General features: G+C 51.4%; 1 protein-coding gene across 2 annotated transcripts in view; it reads left to right on the forward strand.

Moving 5' to 3' along the window:
• Nucleotides 1–23,304, forward strand: part of ASCC3 (activating signal cointegrator 1 complex subunit 3) — a 108,209-nt gene that overhangs the window by 67,256 nt on the left and 17,649 nt on the right. For both annotated transcript variants that reach the window (XM_078877367.1, XM_078877368.1), the window contains exon 38: nucleotides 12,949–13,176. In XM_078877367.1, coding sequence (XP_078733493.1) covers nucleotides 12,949–13,176 — 228 coding nt within the window. The remainder of the gene's footprint in view (nucleotides 1–12,948; nucleotides 13,177–23,304) is intronic.

A 23,304-nucleotide genomic window follows, 5' to 3' on the forward strand; every position in this document is an offset into this window, starting at 1 on the left:
AATATTCTCGTAATTATCTTTGCCATCGTCATTGTCATGATGTAATACTAATTTATTGTTGAGAGTTCCTGACAATGAAATATCCGTGGGTTCATCTCTTTGTGGATCAGTGCAGCCCACTAGACATTCCAGGATCTATATGACGATTACACAGTTCATGTAAATCAACAGCGGTTATCTATATAGGGGGAAAGGCAGGGGGGATTCTCTCACGATAGTAATGTGGAATGTCCAGCACGTGCAACCAACAGGGCTGAGCACTGCCTCTTAAGCTTCTCTGCTAAGCGCACGGTCATGAAAATGTTGAAACAGACATGCACACAGATGCACACACAGCGCCACACTGAGCCATCTCGTAGTTTGTAATCAGACGTTCATTGCCATTCCATTGAAACCTATCTCTCTGACCCACTTGCATCCCAAACTTTTAGGCTTTCAAGCCGAGATTTTAATCGACTGCATTTTGTAATTACGTTTTATAGTCCACGTTAACCAGCTGCCTTTAAGACAAACCGAGAGTCCCTTTAACCCAAGCCTGGTCTATCCACACCCTTCATTATCCACCACGCTGAATAGTTTAACCAAAAAAAAAGCCCATACCCACCGGCTCCCTATTGTTAAACATGCTCATCAATTAGGGGCTTAATTGAGCGACTTTGATGGGGAAAATAGCTTGGCAGATGGGACACACGCACCAGGAAGAATGAAAAAAAGATTATCCTTGATTTATTTCGTGTGTGTGGGTGTGTCAGTGCCTGCCTGCGTGTGTGTGTGTGGGCTTGTGGGAGGAGTGGTGGCGCAGTGGTTAGCACACCGCTCTACGAACCCAGGTGACCTGGATTCGATTTCCAGTGGCGTAATCTAAATCTGTCCAGGGCCCACCTCTAGCTTTACTCAGCCCTAAATGAGTACCTGGTGTGGTATGTAAACATCAGCACTGGGGAGACAAAGCCGTCCAGGCGTGGTGCTGGTCACGCTACCCACTCGTGCACCACACCGACCTTCATAGGTAGTCCCGGCACTTGTCCTTACAATCTGTGTGGCTACACAGGGGACCTTTGTACTTGTGTCGACTTGAATTTGTGCGTGTCTTTGCCGAGCTGTGTTGTAAGTGAGCAGGATGTATTTGTGTAAAAATAATAATATATACAATCTCTCACACACACACGGGAATAAGCACCCATGTCTGTAAACGTTTCGCAAACAGATTCCACGTTCAGCCTCGTGAACTGCCTGATCTATTTCTGATAGGATGTACCTGGTAAGGCTGGAACAAAACACAAAGAAGATGGTTTTGCGGCACCCTCCCCAGGCGCCTGTGTCTACCCAGTGCCAATGCTTATCCTCCGCACCAGGAGACATTTAAGACAGAGTTTGGTGCCACGGTGGTGATATGTTAGCTCCCTCGCCTGGTATGCAGGAGATCGTGGGTTCGATCCTGATTCTGACGCCTGCTGTATATTATTTGTTTGCGTTTTCTCCCCGTGGTCGTGTGGATTGTTCTCCGGGTCCTCGGGTGTTTTCCTCCACATTTAGAGACATGCATTCGGAGTATTTGGCTTCTATACATATCCATATAATAATCCACTTTTTAAAGTTATCATTTGTGGCCAAGTCGCTTCTGAAAAAGAGTTACATATTGCTCAATGGGCCTTACGAAGTTTTTAGTTTTACTATAAATGTCACCCACAGCATGAAATCAAACCCAGGTGGCCAGCAGTTGCAGCCTATTACACTCAATTGTGCCACAGCAACACACACACAGGCACGCAGACAAAGACCCCCCCCCCCCCCCGTATGGCCATCATACTCACAGTTGGGGCAAGTGCTTTTCGCGTGCACTTCTTAAGGCCTGCACTGGGCATGAAGGGGTGGGTGGCCAGTGCTATGCCCGGCCACCTTTGTCTCCCCAGCTGCTCATTTAAGGATGAGTCTGCCGTGGGGAGACTCGGAACCGTTTCTGGTTTTCGACATTGATGTTGAAGGTGAAAACTTGGCTGGCCAAGTACGTAGCACAGTGTGCCAACCACCACTCCCCATCCACACACAAAGACAAAGATCCCCATGTAGCCATAACAGACAAGTGGCTGGCCAGCATCACACCCGGCCGCGATGTTCACACACCGCACCGGGTACTCATTTGAGGTTGAGTCGACCTAGGGGAGGCCCAGGACCGGTTCAGATAATCATCACTGGTGGGTGGCCATTAGCGGGAATCGGACCCGGATCCGCTGGGTTTGTAGCGCAGTGCGCTAACCAACGGCACCACCGCTCCCCACATGCACACACACGAGCACACATACGCGCGCGCGCATACACACACGCGTGCGCACAAACGCTCGCAGATTTTTCAGTAAGGCACGGGCAGAGCGCGGCGCTATCGCGGACAGCTAAGCCCTAGGGGGGGGTGGGGGGGGGGGGTTTGGCGCGACACAAAAAAGAAAGGGCGAGCGGAATAAAGGAAAGGCAATGCGGCGGAGGATTAATGCAGCCATTAGTATTCAGGACGTCGGTGATGGTTGTTTAATCGCCATGTATTAATGCAAAGTACAAATACAAACTGGTAAACGGGGGGGAAGGGGGGGTGCGGGGGGGGGCGCTTCTGTGCAGTTTGCGCCGCCCTTCTCCGTTTCACAGCGTCGACAGATTCACGAACAAAAAAGACCGAGTGTTGTGCGGTGAGTGTGGCGGTGGTGTGGTGCGGGGAGCGGTGGTGTAGCGGTTAGCGCACTGCTGCGCTACGAACCCGGCGACCTGAGTTCAATTCTCGCTCACGACCATAACCGGTGACGATTATCTGAACCCGTCCTGGGCCTCCTTTAAGTTGACTCGGCCTCAAATGAGTACCTGGTGCGGTGTGTAAAAACATCACAACTGGGGAGACAAAGGCGGCCGCGCGTGGTGCTGGCCACCCACCTGCTCGTGTGCCGTGCCGGCCTTCATAGGTGCTCGCAAACAGCACTTGCCCCAACAATCTGTTCAGGCTCTACGGGGGATCTTTGTCTTTGGTGGTGGCAGCAGCAGCAGCAAGAGAGAAAGCTGAGGTTGTGTTAGTTCACTGGTGGGAGGCGACCAGACCTCACTGCCAGCTTGTAATCCTTTTAATAGTGATACGGATGAATATAAAATGACGCGATAATGTTGCCGTTCTTTTTGAACAAAGTGCCCAGCGGGTTGCTGCTCCGCCTTGTACACACACTGGCAGATCAGATGTTAGATTGTGTTATTTCTTCATCGAATTAATATTTAGATTTTTGTTTTCTCAGTTTAAATGGGAGACACTGCCGTGGCATGTAATGGTTAGGGCTACACCTTGACTTTTTATTTTATTTATTTAGTGAGTAGAGAACACGTTTGCTCTGCAATGGAAAATTATCGACGGCTGTCAATTTAATACTTTTCTCACAATCTTGTTACTCTGAGCACTACAAGTAATCCACTCTTTTATATCATAAAATGGCCAGATAATATATCTTGCGAGATTTTCTTTTTGTATTCTCTCGTATCTAAAAAAATATTCTGGCAAGAGAATGACATTAATAGGGGCACAATTTGAAAAGTTTGGGTACATTTTAAATTAACCTTCTCAGTATTCTATATTCGTTAGCCCCACCTCTTCAGTGTCGCTATCTATCATCATACTGGTAGGAACCTCCTGGTTACACCAGCCCACAGGGGATTATTGTGTCCGTCCGTCGTGCAGGTAGGGGCTGGGTGGGGAGGGAGGGGCTGGGTGGGGAGGGGAGGGTGGCGAGGGGCTGGGTGGAGAGGGTGGGGCTGGGAGGGGAGGGTGGGGAGGGGCTGGGTGGGGAGGGGCTGGGTGGGGAGGGGCTGGGTGGGGAGGGGCTGGGTGGGGAGTCTGGGGCTGGGTGGGGAGGTGGGGGGTGGGAGGGGTGGGACTGGGTGGGGAGGGGCTGGTCACCCCGTGGTGCCCTTATAAAACTCAACGTTTAACCTACTCACGCCAGCTTGTGCCCGCCCTCACAGTCGGGCATATTTGCGGAATACACCATGCCGCCGTTGACCCTGGCCATTGACCGAGCAACCCAACGTTCCTACCAGCTCCCTCCGCATAAATGTGTTTATTTTAGTTTAATGTACTTTGAACTTGTCCAGTTTCCTTCTTCACCGTGTCTCCTGTCCAACCTATGCGGCCTTTTCCCAATATTCTGCACAGGCCACCGCTTCTGGTGTTTGCATTTTCAAATCTTGAGGAGTCCCATTGCGGTGCTGCAGGGAATCTCAGAAAATTATCTGTGTGGTTTGCTTCTCCTGACAAGCAAATTGTTCAGTTGTGCAGAAGTCCGCTGTTTCAACCCAACGTTTATTTGTTTCACAGAAAATCCTGTGCAGCCAGTTACCCTGCTATAGTTTCGGTTGCAATGGCCCCCTGCGGCAGCCACTAACAACAGCAGAGTTCGACAGGGAACCAGCCAGCAGCCAGCCAGGAAACTCGAGGCATAGATTATTTGAATCGTAGTATGATGTTTAGTATCACCTATGATTGACCGAAATAGCATTACATCTTTATATACTTACACATGCTTTATGGTTTGTGTGTATATGAACAATCTTGTAGTGGTTGGCACGCTGTGCAATGATAACAGCGGTAACCCAAGTTCAATTCCTGTCCGTGATTCCCATTGTCGATGACCAGTTGGGATGTGGACCCGTCAGGGCATGTAGGTGTGGTGTCTTTCGGTGACCGGACAGCAAGTAGTTTGCCCACATGCTGTCTGCTCGTGCTGCTTGCTTTCTTTTTTCCTTCCCCAATCCCGCCAATACGACATGTGTGCTTTTGAGACAGAGGCACAGAGACACGGGGCATCTGGGAGGTGAAGGATTTGTCTGTGGGGAGGTGGCTGTGGAGAGTGGCATTTAAATGCCTACCAACACCAAAAGCCCTCTGCACCCCTCACCACCAGCACCACCCCCTCCCATATGGACCCTGCGGTCTCATCTCCCTGACATCCCTAACGCCAGTTACTCGCTGCGTGTCCCAGATACATTGGCCTCAGCGGGCGAGAAAGAAGGCCCTCCTTAAGCCGATCTTCTGCAGGCACTCGTGCGTCTGCCGCTGAGATGTCTTGTGCCCCCCCCCCGGACCCAGACGCCACGGGGCACAATGGGTCTCCCTCTGCGCCCACAATGCAGATTTACAGATTAAAACTCAAAGGGTAGCAGTGGCAGTGTGCGAGGGGGGGTGGGCGTGCTTGTGTGGAGTCGAGGTCTTGTGGGTTTGAAAACTGGACACACGCCAGGAGGAAGTAACTAACACCTTCATTTTATTTTAGGCATTTTTTTGGTGAAGCTCAAAAATGGAAGTGCGCGCACTTGAAGACTTTCCGCCGTCGAGGACCGGAGCTCAATCTCAAAAGATCTCTTGAGGGTAGCTCTCTGATATCCGCTTCCACGGGGAGTAGGGTTCTCTTTGACGTCTGTTGCGTATCTAAATCGATTCTTTGACTCGCGACCATAACGTTTGGGAGATAATGTTCTTGTCATGAATATCAAATCGCCCACGATCTTTGTCATCAAGGCTGCCTTACAAGTTTCGTATATTTTTTTTACGTAGAATACGAATGTTACTTGCTTCTGCAGGTGAATCTCATGGAGACCTTGAGAGACCCTTTTCTTCTTCTTGGTTCTTTCGGTAAAGTCACGTAGAAGGGAAGTAATAAAATAATAAAAATAAAACATAATAAAACAATTCTCACGACGTTTCGGCCACAACGCAAGCAGCCGTCCTCAGGCGAAGAGGACGGCTGCTTGCGTTGTGGCCGAAACGTCGTGAGAATTGTTTTATTATGTTTTATTTTTATTATTTTATTACTTCCCTTCTACGTGACTTTACCGAAAGAACCAAGAAGATGAATCCCTGCAGTCACGAAAGCTTTAAATCGAAATTTAGACCCTTTTCTTCTCAGGACGGGTCCTGCCGCGTGGGACCTTCTGAGTGCTTAAACTTTTGCACACATGGACCGGATGTGAAGGTTTCCTTCCAAGTTCGGCGAATCGGTCCTTACAAAGCTGTTGGCCACACACCTTCGTTGGGGCGGCTTTTCTCAATCAAGCGATCTGGAACTCTTCACCACAACGACAATAACGACGACGACGATGCATGTGTGCACGTACATTGAGCGTCTTTCTCACCGTACGCAGCCAACCGCGCTAATCGGAGGTGCCGAAGAAATATAATTATAATAAAAAAAATTACCCCCCTCCTAATTGACGTCAATCCCCCTCACTCACAGCCACACACACACGGCGTTACAGAATTGACAATCGAGCGACAATGCAATGAGCAAGGGCGAGTCAACCAATTAAAGTGCGAGCGGCGTTAACCCCCCCCCCCACTAACGAGATTACAGCGGCAAACACAAGTGACATAATTCACGGCACTCGTTGAAAATAAGGACCCTAGCCGGTGGCTGTCCCCCCCCCCCCGCCGCCCCCCCTCCGTGTGCCGCCTTGTCCCCCGGCTCTTTATTCTTTTCAGGTTCGATCTGTCAGCACGTGCACGCTCCGTAGTCTCTTTGCCGCTCACCCGAGCGAGCTTAAACGCGCCAAATTGGATTTAGCGGATGGCCGTCGGCCACCCCGGCCTTTGCCAGCGCGCCCTTGCTGCACACTGCCCTATCGGCTGAGCACAAAGGCAGCGGAGTGGATGCGGCACGGGTTTTTGCGTGGCGGCGTGCTGGCGCGTCTTGTGTGTGCGTTTGTACGCACGTGCGTAGCTTGTGTGTGTGTGTGTGTGTTAGGAGGCGCTCGCTGACAGCACTTGCCCCATAGAGTCTATTAAGGCGATAGCGAGAATGTATATTGAACTTCTTTCGCGCCGTACGTAGCCAACCGAACGATCCTTCCAGGCGGCAAGACAACTCTACACCACGGGACCTCTGGCCGCAAATTCGATCGAACCGTTCTAATCGGAGGTGCGGGGGAAGGGGACAGCTAGGATCTTTGTTAGGAGCGGTAGTCTCGAGGTTAGCGCTTCAAACCCGGCGACCCGAGTTCGATTATCAATCATGGCCAACAACAGTAAAGATTATCTGAACCAATCCTCGGATCTCCCCTAGGTCGACTCAGCCTGAAATGAGTACCTGATGCGGTGTGTAAACATCGCCACTGGGGAGACAAAGGCGGCCGGGCGTGGTGCTGGCCACCCACCCCCTCGTGTGCCACGCCAGCCTTCATAGGTGCTCGCTAACAGCACTTCTGTCTGTCGGTTGAATCTTTGATATGTGCGGTAGTGTCGTGGTTAACACGCTGCGCTACGAACTTGGCCACTCGGTTTTGTTTCCCGCTCGCGACCAATAAGCGTAGCAAATATTTGAAGCGGTCCTGCACCTCCCCTAGGTTGGCTCAGCCTTAAATGAGTATCTGATGCAGTGCATAAACATTTGCACTGGCAGGGGACACAAAAGGCGTGGTGCCGGCCACCCACCCCCTCGTGTGCCGCGCCGGTCTTCATACTTCTTTGCTAATAGCACTTGCCCCAACGATCTGTATAGGCTACACGTGGGGATCTTTGTCTTTTGTGCGTGCACAAAAGCCATCCTGATACCTCGCACCCTCTCGCGCTCAAGACTGCCGCTGTCTGTCACACTCGGCGCTGCTGGTAATCTAACTGTGTGTCAAGCTGTCAATGTGTCGGGCAGTGTCTGGCTGTCTTTCACGTGATCTGTGTTTAACAATGTACGTCCAACTGTCTGTGTGTCTGTAACTGTGGACGTGTGGGTAGCGGTGGCGCAGCAGCGGTTACCGCGCTGCGCAACGAACCCGACGACCCGAGTTCGATTCCCGGTCCTGAGCCTCCCCTAGGTCGACTCGGCCTCAATTGAGTGCCTTTCGCAGTGTGTCAGCATCACCACTAGGGAGACAAAGGTGGCCGGGCGTAGTCTTTGCCCCAAAAATCTGTTAGTAAGTGTGTCTGTGTGTGTCATGTTGTCCGTGTATATTTGTTCATGACTTGTGTCTGTGCGAGTCTGTGTTTTGTGTGTGTGTATCAGTAGGTATGTTAATGTTTTTTTTTATTTGCAAACGCTCGCTCTCACGCTCCTCGCTCATCTCTCTCCTCTCGCTCGCTCTCTCACTCGCTCTCTTAATCGTTTGCTCTCTCGTTCTCTCTCGCTATGGGTAGCGGGGGTAGGTGAGTGCACTGAGCTATGGATCCTGCGACCTGAGATTGATTCCCAGCCGAGGCTGACATCATTGGCAAACCGGTCCTGGCCTCCTCCCCCCCCCCAATGTTCACCAACCCACACTGGCCAACGCGGTGAAGTATTATCAAACAGTCCATACGTTCCACATGGTGTCGGGAGGCCTTAATCCAGCAGTGGATTTGAAAAGGCCCGTGAACATTTCCGTACTGCATTCAGCTACTACAGCTCAGGTCCGCTTTCTTAGCTCGCACTGCTCCACTTTTTTTATTCACTCATCATCTCTTTTTCCCAAGTTTTGTTTTATATACCTTTGCTCAATTGTAGAGAGGCATTAACCGCTAATCGTTTGCACCTTTCAAGAGTGCAATTGCCGGCCGTTTTGCAGCCAATGATCAGCAACTGTGCAAATGTTTCAACGTGGGATGCAGCAATATTTTCGTTCCGTTGGAACATTTATTCTCAAACGTCACACTGCTCACACGTCACATCGCTCAGTGCGAAGCTCCGTCACTTGCTCATTGCAAACGCTCGCTCACTCTCTCTTGCTCTCTCTCTCGCTCCGCTCGCTCGCTCTCTCTCTCACTCGCTCTATCTCGCTCCTCTCGGTCGCTCTCGCTTGTTCGCTCTCTCTCACTGTCTTGATCTCTCACACTCTCGCTCGCTCTCTCACTCCCTCTCTCTCACTCGCTCTCTTAATCGCTCTCTCTCTCTCGCTCTCTCGTTCTCTCTCGCTCCTCTCGGTCGCTCTTGCTTGCTCGCTGCACTCGCTCTCTCTCGCACGCAAACGACGGAAAAACGTACCGAAACAAAACGCGGCGAGCGACGCGTTACCCCCTCTCTCGTGCTTTCCGCCATCGCTCGTCGACGGCGAACAATCCCCATGGCCGTGACCCTGCCGCTCGCTGCCCCCATTCACGAGCAGCGAGTGTCGCACTCAAAAGGTGCCGGGGGGGTGGGGGTCGCGTTTTAAACCCCCGTTTCACCTTTAGCTGGCCCGCCGCTCTCCGCTGAAAGGGAGCCTTTATCTGCGAGTCCGGGAGCCACCCACGCTCAACGATGTCGAGTTGCCGGCTCGCCGCAGACAAAGCCCCCCACGGTCATGCGATCGTAGGTGTCAAAATCGCTTGTTCTGTAAAACGCGGTGTGACGCAAAAAAAAGGTAATGGCAAAGGTGCAGCCCTGCAATGTCTTGCTGCTCGTGCCACTGGTAGAGGAAGGTAGAGGCTCCACGAGAGGGAGCCCAAGAATACCGGTGGGAATTTTTTTATTTTTTAGGCCTACTCTTCCACGCGCGACAGAGGTGGGATTTACGCGCACATTGCCCCCGCCGCACGCAGCCGGTCCTCCGCGAACTCTCGCGATACCCACTCACACCGCTGGGTAGACAGATGCTGGGAGAGGTGCAAGAAACTTGCTCCGTTGTTTCAAATGGAGATGTAATCGGACCCTCTGCGCGCGCACGAGAATGTGTGCCTTTCTGTCTCGGTGTCTCTCTACGTTTAGAGGTGCGCGTGCATTTGTGCGCTTAGTTTGTACTCGTGTGTACGCGTGCACGCAGGCAGGCAGGCACGCTTAGGAAGCTGTGGAGCAATAATTAATTAGCTCACTGCGCTACGAATCCACAGACCCGAGTTGAGTACCTGGTGCGGTCTGTAAACATGGGCATTGGGGAGACAAAGGGGGCCGAGCGTGGTGCTGGTCACGCCGCCTACTTGTCCTCTCTGCCAGCCTTCCGAGGTGCTTGCTATAACAGCACTTGCCCCCAACAGTGATGAATGCTACACGGGGGATCTTTGTCTTTGTGCACGTGGGTGCACAGCCGCTTTAGCGCCCCCCGTGTTTTCACAACTGCCGGCCACTCATGTTTGCCCCCGAGTGGGGCGGGGGGGGGGGGAGTGGGCAAAGTGGAGGGAGTTGGTTAAAAAAAAAACTCGTGTGTGTCCCAAACCCAACCCCAACCTCGACCCTAACCCCAGCTCCGACTGAATGCTGGAGCAGATGTCCGTCTCGTCCTCCTCCTGCTCCACAGTTCGTCCCACAATAGCTTTCGCGCACAGCCGCACTCGCACCGATGTGTGAGCGGGGCGCTCGGTTGTACAGCGCACGCACGCTTCGCATCAATCGCAGGGCTGCCGCACGCGCAAGTGCGCGCGCGCGGCGACACTGACGGCGATGGCGACAGGGCAAAGCTATCGTGGTGATAGATTCATCCCTATCCGTCGGTGTTTGTTGTTATTGTCGTTGTTGATATCGCTGAGTGGGTTTTCCGCGCTGCGCACAGCTCTCCGACACACGCGCGTTGAGGGTTGTGCCACTTTTCAGGGTTGTGCCACTTTTCGTCGCACGCGCCGCTTCAGTAACTGAGTATAACAGTTCGTGACGAAGCTCAGAAAACCATCTATTGTTTTTGTAATTACTAAGGTTGTTAACCGAGCCCAAATTGAATCGACGTTCTTTAGCTGAAAGGTCCTGTGGTTCGAGCGCTTGACCGCCAACCTGAAGGTTGTGAGTTTAAATCCCAGTCGGGCATCGATTCACTCATTCATCATCATCATCATGGATTTCATCATCAGTATCATCATAGTCATCAATGACCGCATAGTCAGCATTGCTGGCATCATCAATCGTTGGTCTTCTTTTTCAAGGTCAATAAATTGTTCGTCACTTCGTGGTTGTCTTGTCAATGAACCGGCTCCTGCTATGGGAACACGGAGTATTTTATTTATTTTTACTACCAATTCTGCCAAGAGAGAACGGCGAGCGGGATTACGTTGCTCATTTGTGCGTCGAAACTTCTTTCGCTTTTGACTCGTTAGCCCACCTTGTGAACACTCTCAAAGCTGTGGTGGTGATTGATCGTGTCACGTGAGCAAGGTTTGGGCCGACGTGTCGAGCTCATCTCGAAGCAAGTGGTTGCTATGATGATGACAACGAGTACAAGTATTTCATGATGATGATTTCTGCGTTCGATTACCAAACTCGGTCCTTTCACCGTAAATATGATATTCAATGCTCTTCAACATCGCCACCGTCATGACATCATTACCGTGTGCAGCATTATCATCGTCATCGGCACATTAGCATGGCTCATAAAGCATTCACGAAACTCGCCGTAACGTCATCATCACGTGCCTTGTCATCGTCATCAATCGTCACCACGTTAGCACGTCTCGTCATCACTCGTTGGATGGTTATCATCGTCGCGAGAGAGAAAAGTATCGCCGTCGATGTTGTTCAACAAGCGTACTCGGTAATGCTACGCGCACACAAGCGGCGACGTACACGATACACGCCAAGGCTTTCTGATGAAGCCTCCGGTCGATCTTCCCTCTGGAGGCGTTCGCTCATTCTCTTCTGCTGCCCTCCATGGTCTGGAACGCCTTCCTTCTTCCGCCAGCCGTCCGTGCTGTTTTGGCTCCCCTACCTTGTTCAAGTTCAGGCTGGAGAACTTCCTCTCCTCTGCCACTAATGTGGTGATGCTCAATGGATTCACACACTTTAGACACTCGGCTCCTCTGCAAACGCCGTCTTGTAGACGTGAGGCGAGTCCCGTAAGCAAGCACCTATTAACCCTTTCCCGTTCCGCTGACGTACGCGTACATGAGCGAAATGAAACCGGAATAAAACCTAAAATAAAATAACTTCATTGGTACCGAGGCTCCCACAAGGCCATGCGGGAGGGCGTGTGGCGCAGTTTGTCGCCAGTGATCATTGAATGCGGTCGGTTCGCTACAGTTCGCTGCCGTGAGTACAATGTCTTTAAAAACAACGGTGCACTTTCCAAAATTCTGAGGTGAATGGGACACCCAACCTGCAACTTGCCAGACATCTCAGAAACACGAAAAGGTTAAGGTCGGAACGGCACGGCACGACGGAGGGTTGGTGTCATCGGCAACACACCGAGCCATCTCTGTCTCCCTTGCACCGATATTCACACACCATGCAAGGCATTCACTTCAGGCTGAGTTTGACCCTAGGGAGAACATCCAGATGTAAGTATGTACGTTGAACTTCTATCGCATTGTACCTAGCCAACCGTGCTAATTGGAGGTGCGGGAAATCGGCGGTGCGGATATCGCTTGCCAATATAAAATAAACACGCGCAGTGTTCTTGCACAGTGTATTGAGATGCGGTCGCTTTTATCATAATCGTGATACCGTAGGTGTCATCATCATAATTGTGTTAATTTATCATCATTGTGACAATGCATCATCAACATTGTAATAATGCATCATCATTGCAATACTGTATCATCATTGTAACAATGTATCAACATATTATTGTAACAATGTACCATCAATGTAACAATGTACCAACATCATCATTGTAACAATGTATCATCATACTCTTTGGTTCTTTCGGTAAAGTCACGTAGGTATCAAATATAATAGATCACGATGTTTCGGGCGCAACACAAGTGTCCGTCATCAGTGTGTTGCGCCCGAAACGTCGTGATCTACTTTAATCTATACCCACGTGACTTTACCGAAAGAACCAAAGAGTATGGATTCCTGCAGTCACAAAAGCTTCAAATCAAGAATGTACCATCATTGTAACAATGTACCAACATCATCATTGTAACAATGTACCAACATCATCATTGTAACAATGTACCAACATCATCATTGTAACAATGTACCAACATCATCATTGTAACGATGTACCAACATCATCATTATAATGATGTACCAACATCATCATTGTAACAATGTACCATCATCATCATTGTAATGATGTGCAACCACCACCACCGTGACGCCGTGCGCGCCGCTCGCCCCGCAGGACGCCTCCGAGTACGCCGAGCTGCCCGTGCGCCACAACGAGGACTCGCTCAACCTGGAGCTGGCGGGTCACGTGTCCCTGGACGGCGTGGCCCAGCGGCCCATGGACAGCGCGCACACCAAGGCGCTGCTGCTGCTGCTGGCGCACGTGGGCCGCGTACCGCTGCCCTCGCCCGACTACGGCACCGACACCAAGTCCGTGCTCGACCAGGCGCTCCGCGTGTGCCAGGTGAGGGTCGGCGTGTCGGTCAGTGCTGTGTGTTTGCAGTTTGCGTCTTCGGTGTGCCAACCACCACTTCCCCCCACGGTGGCGGGATGTTAATTACCTTGCCTGGTATGCAGGAGGTCATGGGTTCGATGCCGAACCTGACGCCTGTATATATGGAGTTTGTGTGTTCTCTTTCTCTCTTTCTCTAAAAAAGAGCTATATGAGCTCAGTAGGGCCTTACCACCCCTCCGATTAGCACGGTTGGCTACGTACGGTGCGAAAGTTGTTAAACAATCGTAGCATTGTCAGACTGTAGTCGGAGCTCCTTCGTTGGAGGAGGGAACAGCAAAACGACACGAATTCTCTCCACTGAAGCCCTCTCGTCGTGACCAGCAGACCCCGCCATTGGCATTCATCTCCTGAGCACATTGCTCCCTTCATGCACAAGAATCGAGTAGATTATTATTAAAATCGTATTCATCAGCATCATTATAAACATCTATGGTTTTAATCAACAGCATCCTCAAGATCATCATGACTTACCACGATTGTCTAGCCTGTTTAATCAGGAGCTGCAGTATTGTTCTAAACATAGCATCGACAGTAATATAGAAATATGTTTTTTTTTGTTAAGCATTATCATCTCCATTTCAGCACCATCAGCAACAGCAGCACCGTCAGCAAGTTTGGCTCTACAGATACCCTAGCACTTGCTAGACTATCCTTCTCTCATTGCTCTCATGGAATGTTACTAATACTCGTAGTTTCTTTCAATCTATTATTATCTGCCCATCTTCACTATATAATGCGGACGTGTGTGTATCTTTGTCTTTATATATATGTTGGGAGCAGTGGCGCAGTGGTTAGCACACTGCGCTGCGATGCACACAAACGGCCGACATCGGTGACAAACATCTAAACTGGTCCTGGGCCCCTCCCCTAATAGTTCGACTCAACATTAAATTAGTTTTCGGCCCGGCGTGTAAACATCGCCACTGGAGAGATGAAGACAGCCGGCGGAGCATGGCTTGGCTTTGGCCACGACATCCTTGTGTGCCGTGCTGGCTGTAATAGGCGCTCGCTAACAGGGCTTGCACGCAGCAAAGAGTCCGTCAAGGTTACCGGTGGGAAGGTGTCTTTACGTACGTACACATACATGTATATGTGCGTACACATACATGTATATGTGCGTACGTGTGGAGAGATGTTAGCTTCCTCGTCTGGTGTACAGGAGTTTGTGGGTTCCATCCCGACTGACGCCTGTATATTTGGAGTTTACGTGTTCGCCCCGTGGTCATGTGGATTTTTCTCCGGGACCTCCCGATTTTTCTCTCCGCATTTAGAATAAACACCCGCTTAGACTGTTTGGCTGCTATCAATTTCCACACGATAAGCCACTTCGTTGAACTTTCATTTGTGGCCAGGTCGCTTCCGAAAAAGAGCTACATAGCTCAGTGGGGCCTTACCTGGTAAAATTAAAAAAAGTTTTAGTTTACATATATATACATGCTTGTGTACACGCATGCGTACACGTGTATGAACAACACATTGCGCTCTTGATGTCACTCACCTCTCTGTTGTGAGTGTCTGTGTGCGAGACCCCTGCCCCCCAACCCCTCGCCTGTCGTGTCGCATCGTCTCATCGTGCCATCTTCACATCCCGCGGCCCCTTTGAAATCCGACACAATCTAGGCCTGGGGGACTGGGGGAGTGAAGGACAAAAAAATATATAATTATAATAATAATAATTAAAGCCCCCCGCCGCCGCCCGCCCACATAAAAGTTAAGGAGAAACTTTCCAGGATCTCGCAAGCTGTGAGCGCGGATTATTTTCGGAATGGGCCAGACGTGAAAGGTGGTCCCTTCGGCTGACCACCGCAGAAATGTGAACGCGTGGTCACGTGGCCAGAGCTGTGGGTCATGTGTGTGTGTGTTTGCGTGTTGAGTAAATGAGCCGTGTGATGTGTTGTGACTTAGCGGCTGGCTCGGTGGTTTGAAGAGCCGGGCGCACAGTCGTGAGAGGGCACGTGTTTGAGTCCAGGACTGGTGTTCGCTCGGCCGTATCGGTGCCCATCATCATCATTGTTATCATTACAGTCGTCGTCACTACAGCCACAACAGCCTCCACTGTCGTTGTCATCACCACCCTCATCATCACAACCACCACCATCGTCATCACGACAACCACAACAACCACCACTGCCACCATCATCATCTTCTTCACCACCCTCATCATCGCAGCCACCATCGTCACCACCATCACCATAGTCACCACCATCATCACCACCACTATCATCGTCATGACAACCACAAGTATCAATACTGTAATAACCTAGTCATAACCATCATAACTACAGCCACAACCATTGTTACTACTACCAGAAACGAAATCGTCATTTCTGCAGGTTTCATAAATAAAACAACTGTTGAGGCTGCACTACTCACTTATGGAAAGGCAATATTGGTGTCATCCTTATAAGAATGTGGCATTTCCACCACTGCATGTATGTACGTAGGTTGAACTTATTTTCCACCCACCGTACGTCGCCACCTGTGCTATTTGGAGCTTTTCCAAAGGAAAGGAACAATTCCCAGTGCTTATTTCGGTGTGGCGATACTTTGCGCACTTGGACACTCCGCATACACCGTCTTGTAGAACGTGGGGGGCGAGTCCTGTAAGCAAGCTCCTATTAAGGTCGGCACGGCACGACGGAGGGTCGGTGTCGTCGGCAACACACCTAGCCATCTCTGTCTCCCTTGCAGCGATATTCACACACCATGCAAGGCATTCACTTCAGGCTGAGTTTGACCCGAGGGAGAACATTCACGTATCGCTTTGCTAATCACACCTCGTGCCAGGGCAAACGTTCAAATACCACATGCCGGTAATGTTTTGCATGGCTGGAAATCGAACCCAGGTCGCCGGTTTTATAGCACAGTCATACCGAAACACCAACACTCCCCACAGAGGCAAAGATCCCCCGTGTAGCCTACACAGGCTGTTGGGGAAAGTGCTGCTAGCGAGCACCTGTGAAGGCCGGAACTGCGCACAAGGGGGTGGTGCAGCCAGCACCACGCCCGACCGCCTTTGTATTCCAAGTGCTGATGTTTATATACTGTACCAGATGTTCACTTCAAGCTGAGTTGTGTGTATGTATGTTGAACTTCTTTCGCACCTTGCCTTGCCGCCCTTGCTAATCGGAGGTGCGGGAGTTGACATGGAGGAGGCCCTGGTTCAGATACACATCACCAATGTTGGCCATGAGCGAGAATGGAACTCGGGTCGCCGGTTTCACAGCGCATTTCACACTAACCGTTACACGACCGCTCCCCGCATACCCACACACACGCGCGCGCACCCATCATACACAGGATAAAGCGGTGTCTAAACCTCTGAACAGACCTCGCGTGCACACACACGCGCACACACGCGCGCGCACTCGCGTTTGTCGGTAAGCATCACTAAGCTCGCAATTGCATTCGCGACGACTTTCAGAAGAAGCGGCTGATTTAAAATTGGCCCTAATTGCCCTCATCCTCAAACGCTGCAGCGATCTGGGCTATTTATAAACGGGACTTCGTTTGGCCAGGGCTATGTGCGCCCGGTTGTAAAAGGCTCTGAGCTCATGGCCATGCCATTGACAGATTGCCAGCCATTCCGGTTTTCTGCGGCGGGGGGGCAGAGGGGGGAACCTACTGGGGGGGTGTCCACGCAATTGGGGTTGGGGTGACTGGTGGGGTAGATGGGTGGATGGGTGGGCGAGTGGGTGGATGGGTGGGTGGGTGGATGCAGCCCAGAGTGATGGATAGGAACGGGGTCAGATAAAGACCCTTCTCTAATGTTTCCTTGGTATTCTCAGGTTGCAGAATAAGTTCCGGGCAACAGGGCGAAGGCTCTCCTTGCCTGCCCGCTGCTCTTTGGGCCTTTGAGGAGGGGCGAGGATGGGGAATGGGCGTGTGGATTGCTGTTGAGACGGAGTAAGTCGGGAGTGGGTTTTTTGTTGCTGCTCGAGAGAAATAGAAGTTTGTGACGGCGTGTGTAGTGTACGCGTTTGCGTGTGTTACGTACGGTACGCGCGTACAGGCGTACAGGCACGCGTGTTTGCACACACGCACGCACAACGACAAAGGTGTCCCGTGTAGTCTTTGACACACTACTTGGGCAAATGCTGGTAGCGAGCAGCTTTTCAGGCCAATACGAAACACGGTAGGGGATTGGTGTGGCCAGAAACCACGCCCGGCCACCTTTGTCTCCCCAATGCTGATGTCTTCACGCCGCAACCAGGTACTCATTTAAGGCCGAGTCGACCTAAGGGCGCAGGGCCCAGAGCCCATTCAGGTAATCGTCACCGGTGTTGACCACGTCCGGGAATCTCAACCCGCCGACGCTGGTCGCCGACATCCCAGCTAACCAGCGTGGAAGCCACGTGCAGGCACAATGCTGGTTACTGTCGCGAGTCCAGAAAATACCGTATTAATTACGTCTAAGACATGGCAAGGCATCGGTAGGGGCGGGGGGGGTCTGGGAACAAACGGCCACTGCAAAAACAGACGAATTAATGTAATTGCGCTGCGAACTGTGGGGGGGTGGGTTGGGGCGCGGGTGGAGGGGGCTGTCTGTGGAGCGGGCCGGATGCCGTTCTGCCCGTGCGGCCAAACGTTTGGGTTGGTTGGTGGTCGGGGGTGGAGCGAGCGAGCGAGAAGAGAGAGTGAGGCAGAAGACGAAGGGGTAGAACAAGAAACGAGGCCCCTTTAATTGCCCACAATTACTTTTCACATCCTAACCCTCCGCTGTTAAAGGCAATTTGAGTTGGATTGGGGGGTACATCTTCCTGAGAGTGCTGCAGCGAAAGTCTTAAATGACTCCCCACAGACAACCCACCCCCCCTTCAAACGATCGTGCGCCAGCGTTGGTAATTCCACGTTACTGTGGCAGGTGTACAAGTGGCAGTGGTGCGCGTAGGATGGCCGTTGGAGTGACCGTCGTGGTGCTGCGTTTGTAGAATTGTAGAAGTGTTTGTGACGATCATAACGATGATAATAATGATCCTGATGGCAAAGGAAAGTAAGAAATTAGCCATCAGAAGTGGAGTCGGGCAGTGCCGGATTATCCCAGTAGCACAAGAAGCTACATATGTAGTAGCTACATATGTAGTAGCTACATATGTAATAAATACCCAGCGGGGAAACGTGTCCATGCAGCACCAGCGGAGTGGCATCACAAGTACCGTGGCAGTGTGTTTGAAAGTCACTCCAGACTTTTTCACCCGTTAATGAAGCTTCAAGACCCGTGTCTTGACGGGGCCGCGTAACCGAGGTTTATAATCTACACGACAAAAGTTAGTAATTCCTCATCGAGTTACAACTTCACTATTTGCTTTTATTCTCAGAAAAAAATGTCGCATTAGTAATGGGAGAGACCGTGCTCATCTCTGCTGGCAGCCCTGAGCCAGTGGTGGAAATTCCACGTTAGTATGCCAAGAAGGCCAGTCTTTGTGTTGACTGACCACTCTTTAAGAATTTGCTTGCCCGAACAAATCTGGCTGGAAAATATTGGCCTCGAAAGCCAACAACTGGCTGATGGACTTAAGCAACATATTTTTATTATTCATTTATTTGGAGACTCCGAACGGAGCTGCGATGTATGTTTGCTTCTGCCCACAATGCTCCACAGCAACGCGATAATTCGTCAAGAGCGCCAAGAGAGTGCGACCCGTTTTTGACGGCCTCGGGGTGATAGATCACGCTTTGCAAAGTGTGTCGGCGACGCGGTTGTCGCGAGCGCAGCCTGTCCTGGGCCGTGCGCTCGCAGCGCTGTCAGCTTCGCGTAAAAGTTTGAGCGCAGAGCGATACTCGCCAAGGGCGCTCGCTCTGCACAGAACGCCAACGCAGAGGCATCTCCAAGAATTATCGGCGGTGGGGAAAGAAAGAGAGAGGGGGAAAAAAGCTTAGAGGACATCTTTCTACTCTCGCGGCATAAGTCAGGATGTGACCCCAATGCACTGGTTGCCCAGACATGCAGGTGCACGTTTTGGATTCTTCGTGTGCGCGTGTGTGCGTGTGTGTGTGCGTGTGTGTGTGCGTGTGTGTGTGCGTGTGTGTGCGTGTATAGCTGTGTGCGTGTATAGCTGTGTGCGTGTATGTGTGTGCGTGTATGTGTGTGCGTGTGTGTGAGTGTGTGTGCGTGTGTGTGCGTGTGTGTGCATGTGTGTGTGTGCATGTATAGCTGTGTGTGTGTGTGCGCTTGGGGAGCAGTGGCGGTTTAGCGCGCTACGCTACGAACCCCGGCAACCCGAGTTCGATTCCCACTCATGGCCAACTCCAGTGACGATAAACGGAACCGGTCCTGGGCCTCCCCTAGGTCGACTCTGCCTTAAATTAGTACCTGGTGCAGTGTGTAAACATCGCCATGCGGGAGACAAAGACGGCTAGGAGTGCTGCTGGCCACCCACCACCTCGTGTGCTGTGCCGACCTTCATAGGTGCTCACTAATAGCACTTGCCCCAACATTTTGTTCAGGCTACATGGGGTATCTTTGTCTGTTCATATGTAGCCATATATTTTCGTAACCACGTGTCGATGTCAGCTCAGCCTTAAATTAGTACTTGGTTCAGTATTCAAACGGGCACCGGGGAGACAAAGGCGGCCAGGAATGTTGCAGGCCGCTCCACTTGGGGCCAGCCTTAGTGGGTGCTCGCTAACGCCACTGGCTCCGGCAGTCAGTCAGGCTTAACGGGGTGGGGGGGGGGGAGTTGCTTTGTATTGCGCGGGACACGTGCGGTTTAAAAGCATACGGCAATTGTACTTGCGACTTGGAGAAATCGTCTTGCTTACAGCAGCTGCGGCGAGGCACAATCGCCGCTGTTTTTATGGGCAAGGGAAGGGAGATAATAGTTTGCGTGTGTTTGGCATGCGAGTTAGTTTAGCGGGAAGACACATACAAATCATATGAGGTGTCCTGTGAAAGGCGCTACGCGGGACTACCAAAATACGTGCACGCTCATTACCATGTGTGTGCGTACGTTGTATTCCATTTCTCTTTTGAACAAAGACGGTTCAGAAGAATATCCCTCGCAGGGCCCAATACAGGCGTCTCTGAACAAGTGCTTTAAAGCGAGCTCGTGATTATTTTGAGTTGCTTTTTTTTTATTTTGTGTCGAACCAACACACCCACCCCCATGTCCTTTCCTCTAAGGTCGCCAGTTCACCAGCATCGATTAAAATAAAACCCGACTGCTGGTCAGACACCGTGCGTCGAACCGGTCCAGAGTTTTGCTTGTATTGCAGCAGTGCTGCTGAAATGATGCTTTTATTTATTTAACATTTTCCAAGCCGGAGAGACGGGATGCGTGAAGGGGACATTGCCAAGTTATTTGGTTACCTTTGAAAAGGCCGGCACGGCGCGCGAGGACGCTGGTGGCTGGCGCCGGGCTCGGCCGCCTTTGTCTCCCCAGTGCCGACGTTGCCACGCCCCGTACCACGTTCTCGTTTAACGCCTGAGCCTGCCTTGCGGAGTGCCCCAGCGCTGGTGCTGATGTTCCTCGCACGATACCGGCGCTCTACGGATATAAAATAAGATACGATAAGACGATAGAAGCACGGTCATTTAGATTTGCCTAACCAGTTCGACTGATGATGAATAACAAAAGGTTTTAACCTTCCTGGCAATACAACAATCGGTGTTAAGATGTTAAAATACCAAACGGAAACCTTTTGCAAGGCATCAGGTCTGCATTAACCACACACGGTACTTGTGGCAAAACATGCAAACAAAAACACGCTCTAATAATATGTGGCGTTGTCTTTGAAACTGATTGGCCTCCACCAGAGACGGCCTTCTCTGTGGCCTAGTCTCACCACCAGTGTCAGACCAGAGAACGTCAAGAGGCGAACAGCACAGAGACAATGCAAAAGTGTCGGGACACTTTTAACTCGACTGAACCATGCAAAAGTGCAGCCCACAACAACAACGACGACGACACGTGTGTGTGTGTAAGTTTTGCGTCTCGGCATTTCTCTTGGCCGCCGCCAGTGTTGTCCGTCTTCCTCACGATAATGAAGTCTGCGTCGCCTACTGGCTCGCTGCCCGGCCCGGTGGTGGGAGCGGAGACGATTTATCGCAGCACATGCCGGCAAGGCATGACCCCAGCCCGTAGCTTTCTAAATGACTTCTGCTTCTTCCTCTCCCCCTCTGTCTGTGTCCTATGCTTCTCTCTGTTTCTCTCTCTCTGTGTCTGTGTGTCTCTTTCTGTGCGTGTCGCTTGCTGCTCGCTCTTTGTGTTTCTGTCACTTCTGCGTGTCTTTGGCTGATTCTCTCCCTCCGTTCCTTCGTCTCCCGAGTTCTCCCGATTTCTCTGTCCTTTGGGTCTCTCTTTCAATGTCTGTGTTTGCGCCAGTTGCTGCCTGTCTCTCTCTTTCTCTCTTTGTCTCACTGCACGAGTATAGGTAGGCCATGGAGGTAGACTCTGCTTCTCTAGCCTATCTATATCATCTACTTTCCTGGCTAAGTATGGACTATAAACAAATAACCATTCACCCAACACGTCACCTCCTTTTAGCTTTTCCCTTCGTGGCTGTGTTGGGTGTTTTTTTTTCTTCCTGAACTCCTTTCCGCAGCCCACGGTGTAGCCCCACTGCCTGTAACACCCGTTATGCACGCCGTTTGCCCCATCCAAACTCTGTCCGGGCTCAAACTTACTTTGCTTCCAAGATCGGACACATCCTGGCTGATTTTATTACAGTATACATTGTGAGCATCATCAAATGTATGCGTCTACTGTGTTCGACCAAGTCATTGTGCACTATATAATTTTCACAGCTCATAAATACATCACAGCTCGTATAAATATCTCTGAGTGGGTGGCATTATGTTTAGATTGTGTTACTTGTCAGGACTCGTGGAGTTCAACATGTCGTCAAGGATGGACTCATCCCATCATGCCTCCGGGGTGGGCAAAAATTGAGCGAGCACTTTACACCGACGAAATTGCTGCTAACGTGGAATTTCCCCCGCTGGCTCCGGGGCCAACGGCGGAGACTTCGTGCCGCGCCCGTTGGCCGCTCGACGCGGACAGACGACGCCGTGAACTGGCCGGTCGATGAATACGTCGCGGCGTATCCATTGAGAGCGGCGTAAGTGTAAAACTGTGCTCGCGCATTGACCAAGAGCCGCTATGCTAATGACTCCACGCGCCCCCAACCTGTGAAACCGTGTAAAAGCGTGCGCCTGTAAATCTCTCCGCTCGCTCGCCCGCCCGTTAAATTAGATGCCTCCCCTGGGTCTCCTTTGTGTGGAGGGACTATGGGGAGGGGGTGGGTGGTGGGTGGTGGTGGTGGTGGCAGCGATCGAGGTGTTGGTGGGTGAGCCATTGGGTTCTGCTCGCTCTGCGTTGGGGGCGCGGGGGGACGCTATGGGATGGGGTTCGGGTTGGTGATGGGGGGGGGATGGTGCGGACATGAATGTGGATTTGGATGGGGCGGGAGGGAGGGTGGGTCAGCGGGGAGTAAGAAAAAGGGATGGTGTGTGTCGCTGGGCATATTGCAGGGGCACCCGTCCAAAGGAGACACAGATTGCCCTTAATTAGAGTGCGTGTTAGCTCCTAATGCCAGCGTGTTAAGTCTGCCGGCAGCGAGCTTGAGGCAAGGCTCCTATGGGGGAGGAGGGGGGGGGCGGGGGGGTTGCTGCTGCTGCGGCGCGTGGGCGTCTGGGACGAAAAATGGGAAATGGGGGAAAAGGAGCAGGGGGGGGGGAGAGTGGAGATGGGGAAGCGATGTGCAGGAGAAGAGAGAGGTTGTGGGGCTGGCTGGCCGGCTGGGAGAGTGTGTACACGGGGTAGCAGGTGTCTGGATTTTCTAGCGAGCGATTCGAGCATAAATCTTTTTTTTTCTCTCTCTCGGTCTCCTGCGATCTTTCTTTGGTTTGGTGAAGGCGGGGGGGGGGTTGCTAGTTATTTATTTATTTCGTTATCCGAGAATCGATTGAATGGAAAGGACACATTGCTCGTTGTGGGTTTGCGAGCGTTTTTTTTCCGCTTTCTAAACATGTGCCGCATTTACCGGCCAGAGAAACAATGAAATGAAACGGATGAATAACACATTTTGCAGAGACGCATGCACAAAGGCAAAGATGTAACTTAACAGACTTTTTGG

Source organism: Lampetra fluviatilis, chromosome 47 (assembly GCF_964198595.1).
Source record: "Lampetra fluviatilis chromosome 47, kcLamFluv1.1, whole genome shotgun sequence".
In the NCBI taxonomy this organism is placed as follows: domain Eukaryota; kingdom Metazoa; phylum Chordata; class Hyperoartia; order Petromyzontiformes; family Petromyzontidae; genus Lampetra; species Lampetra fluviatilis.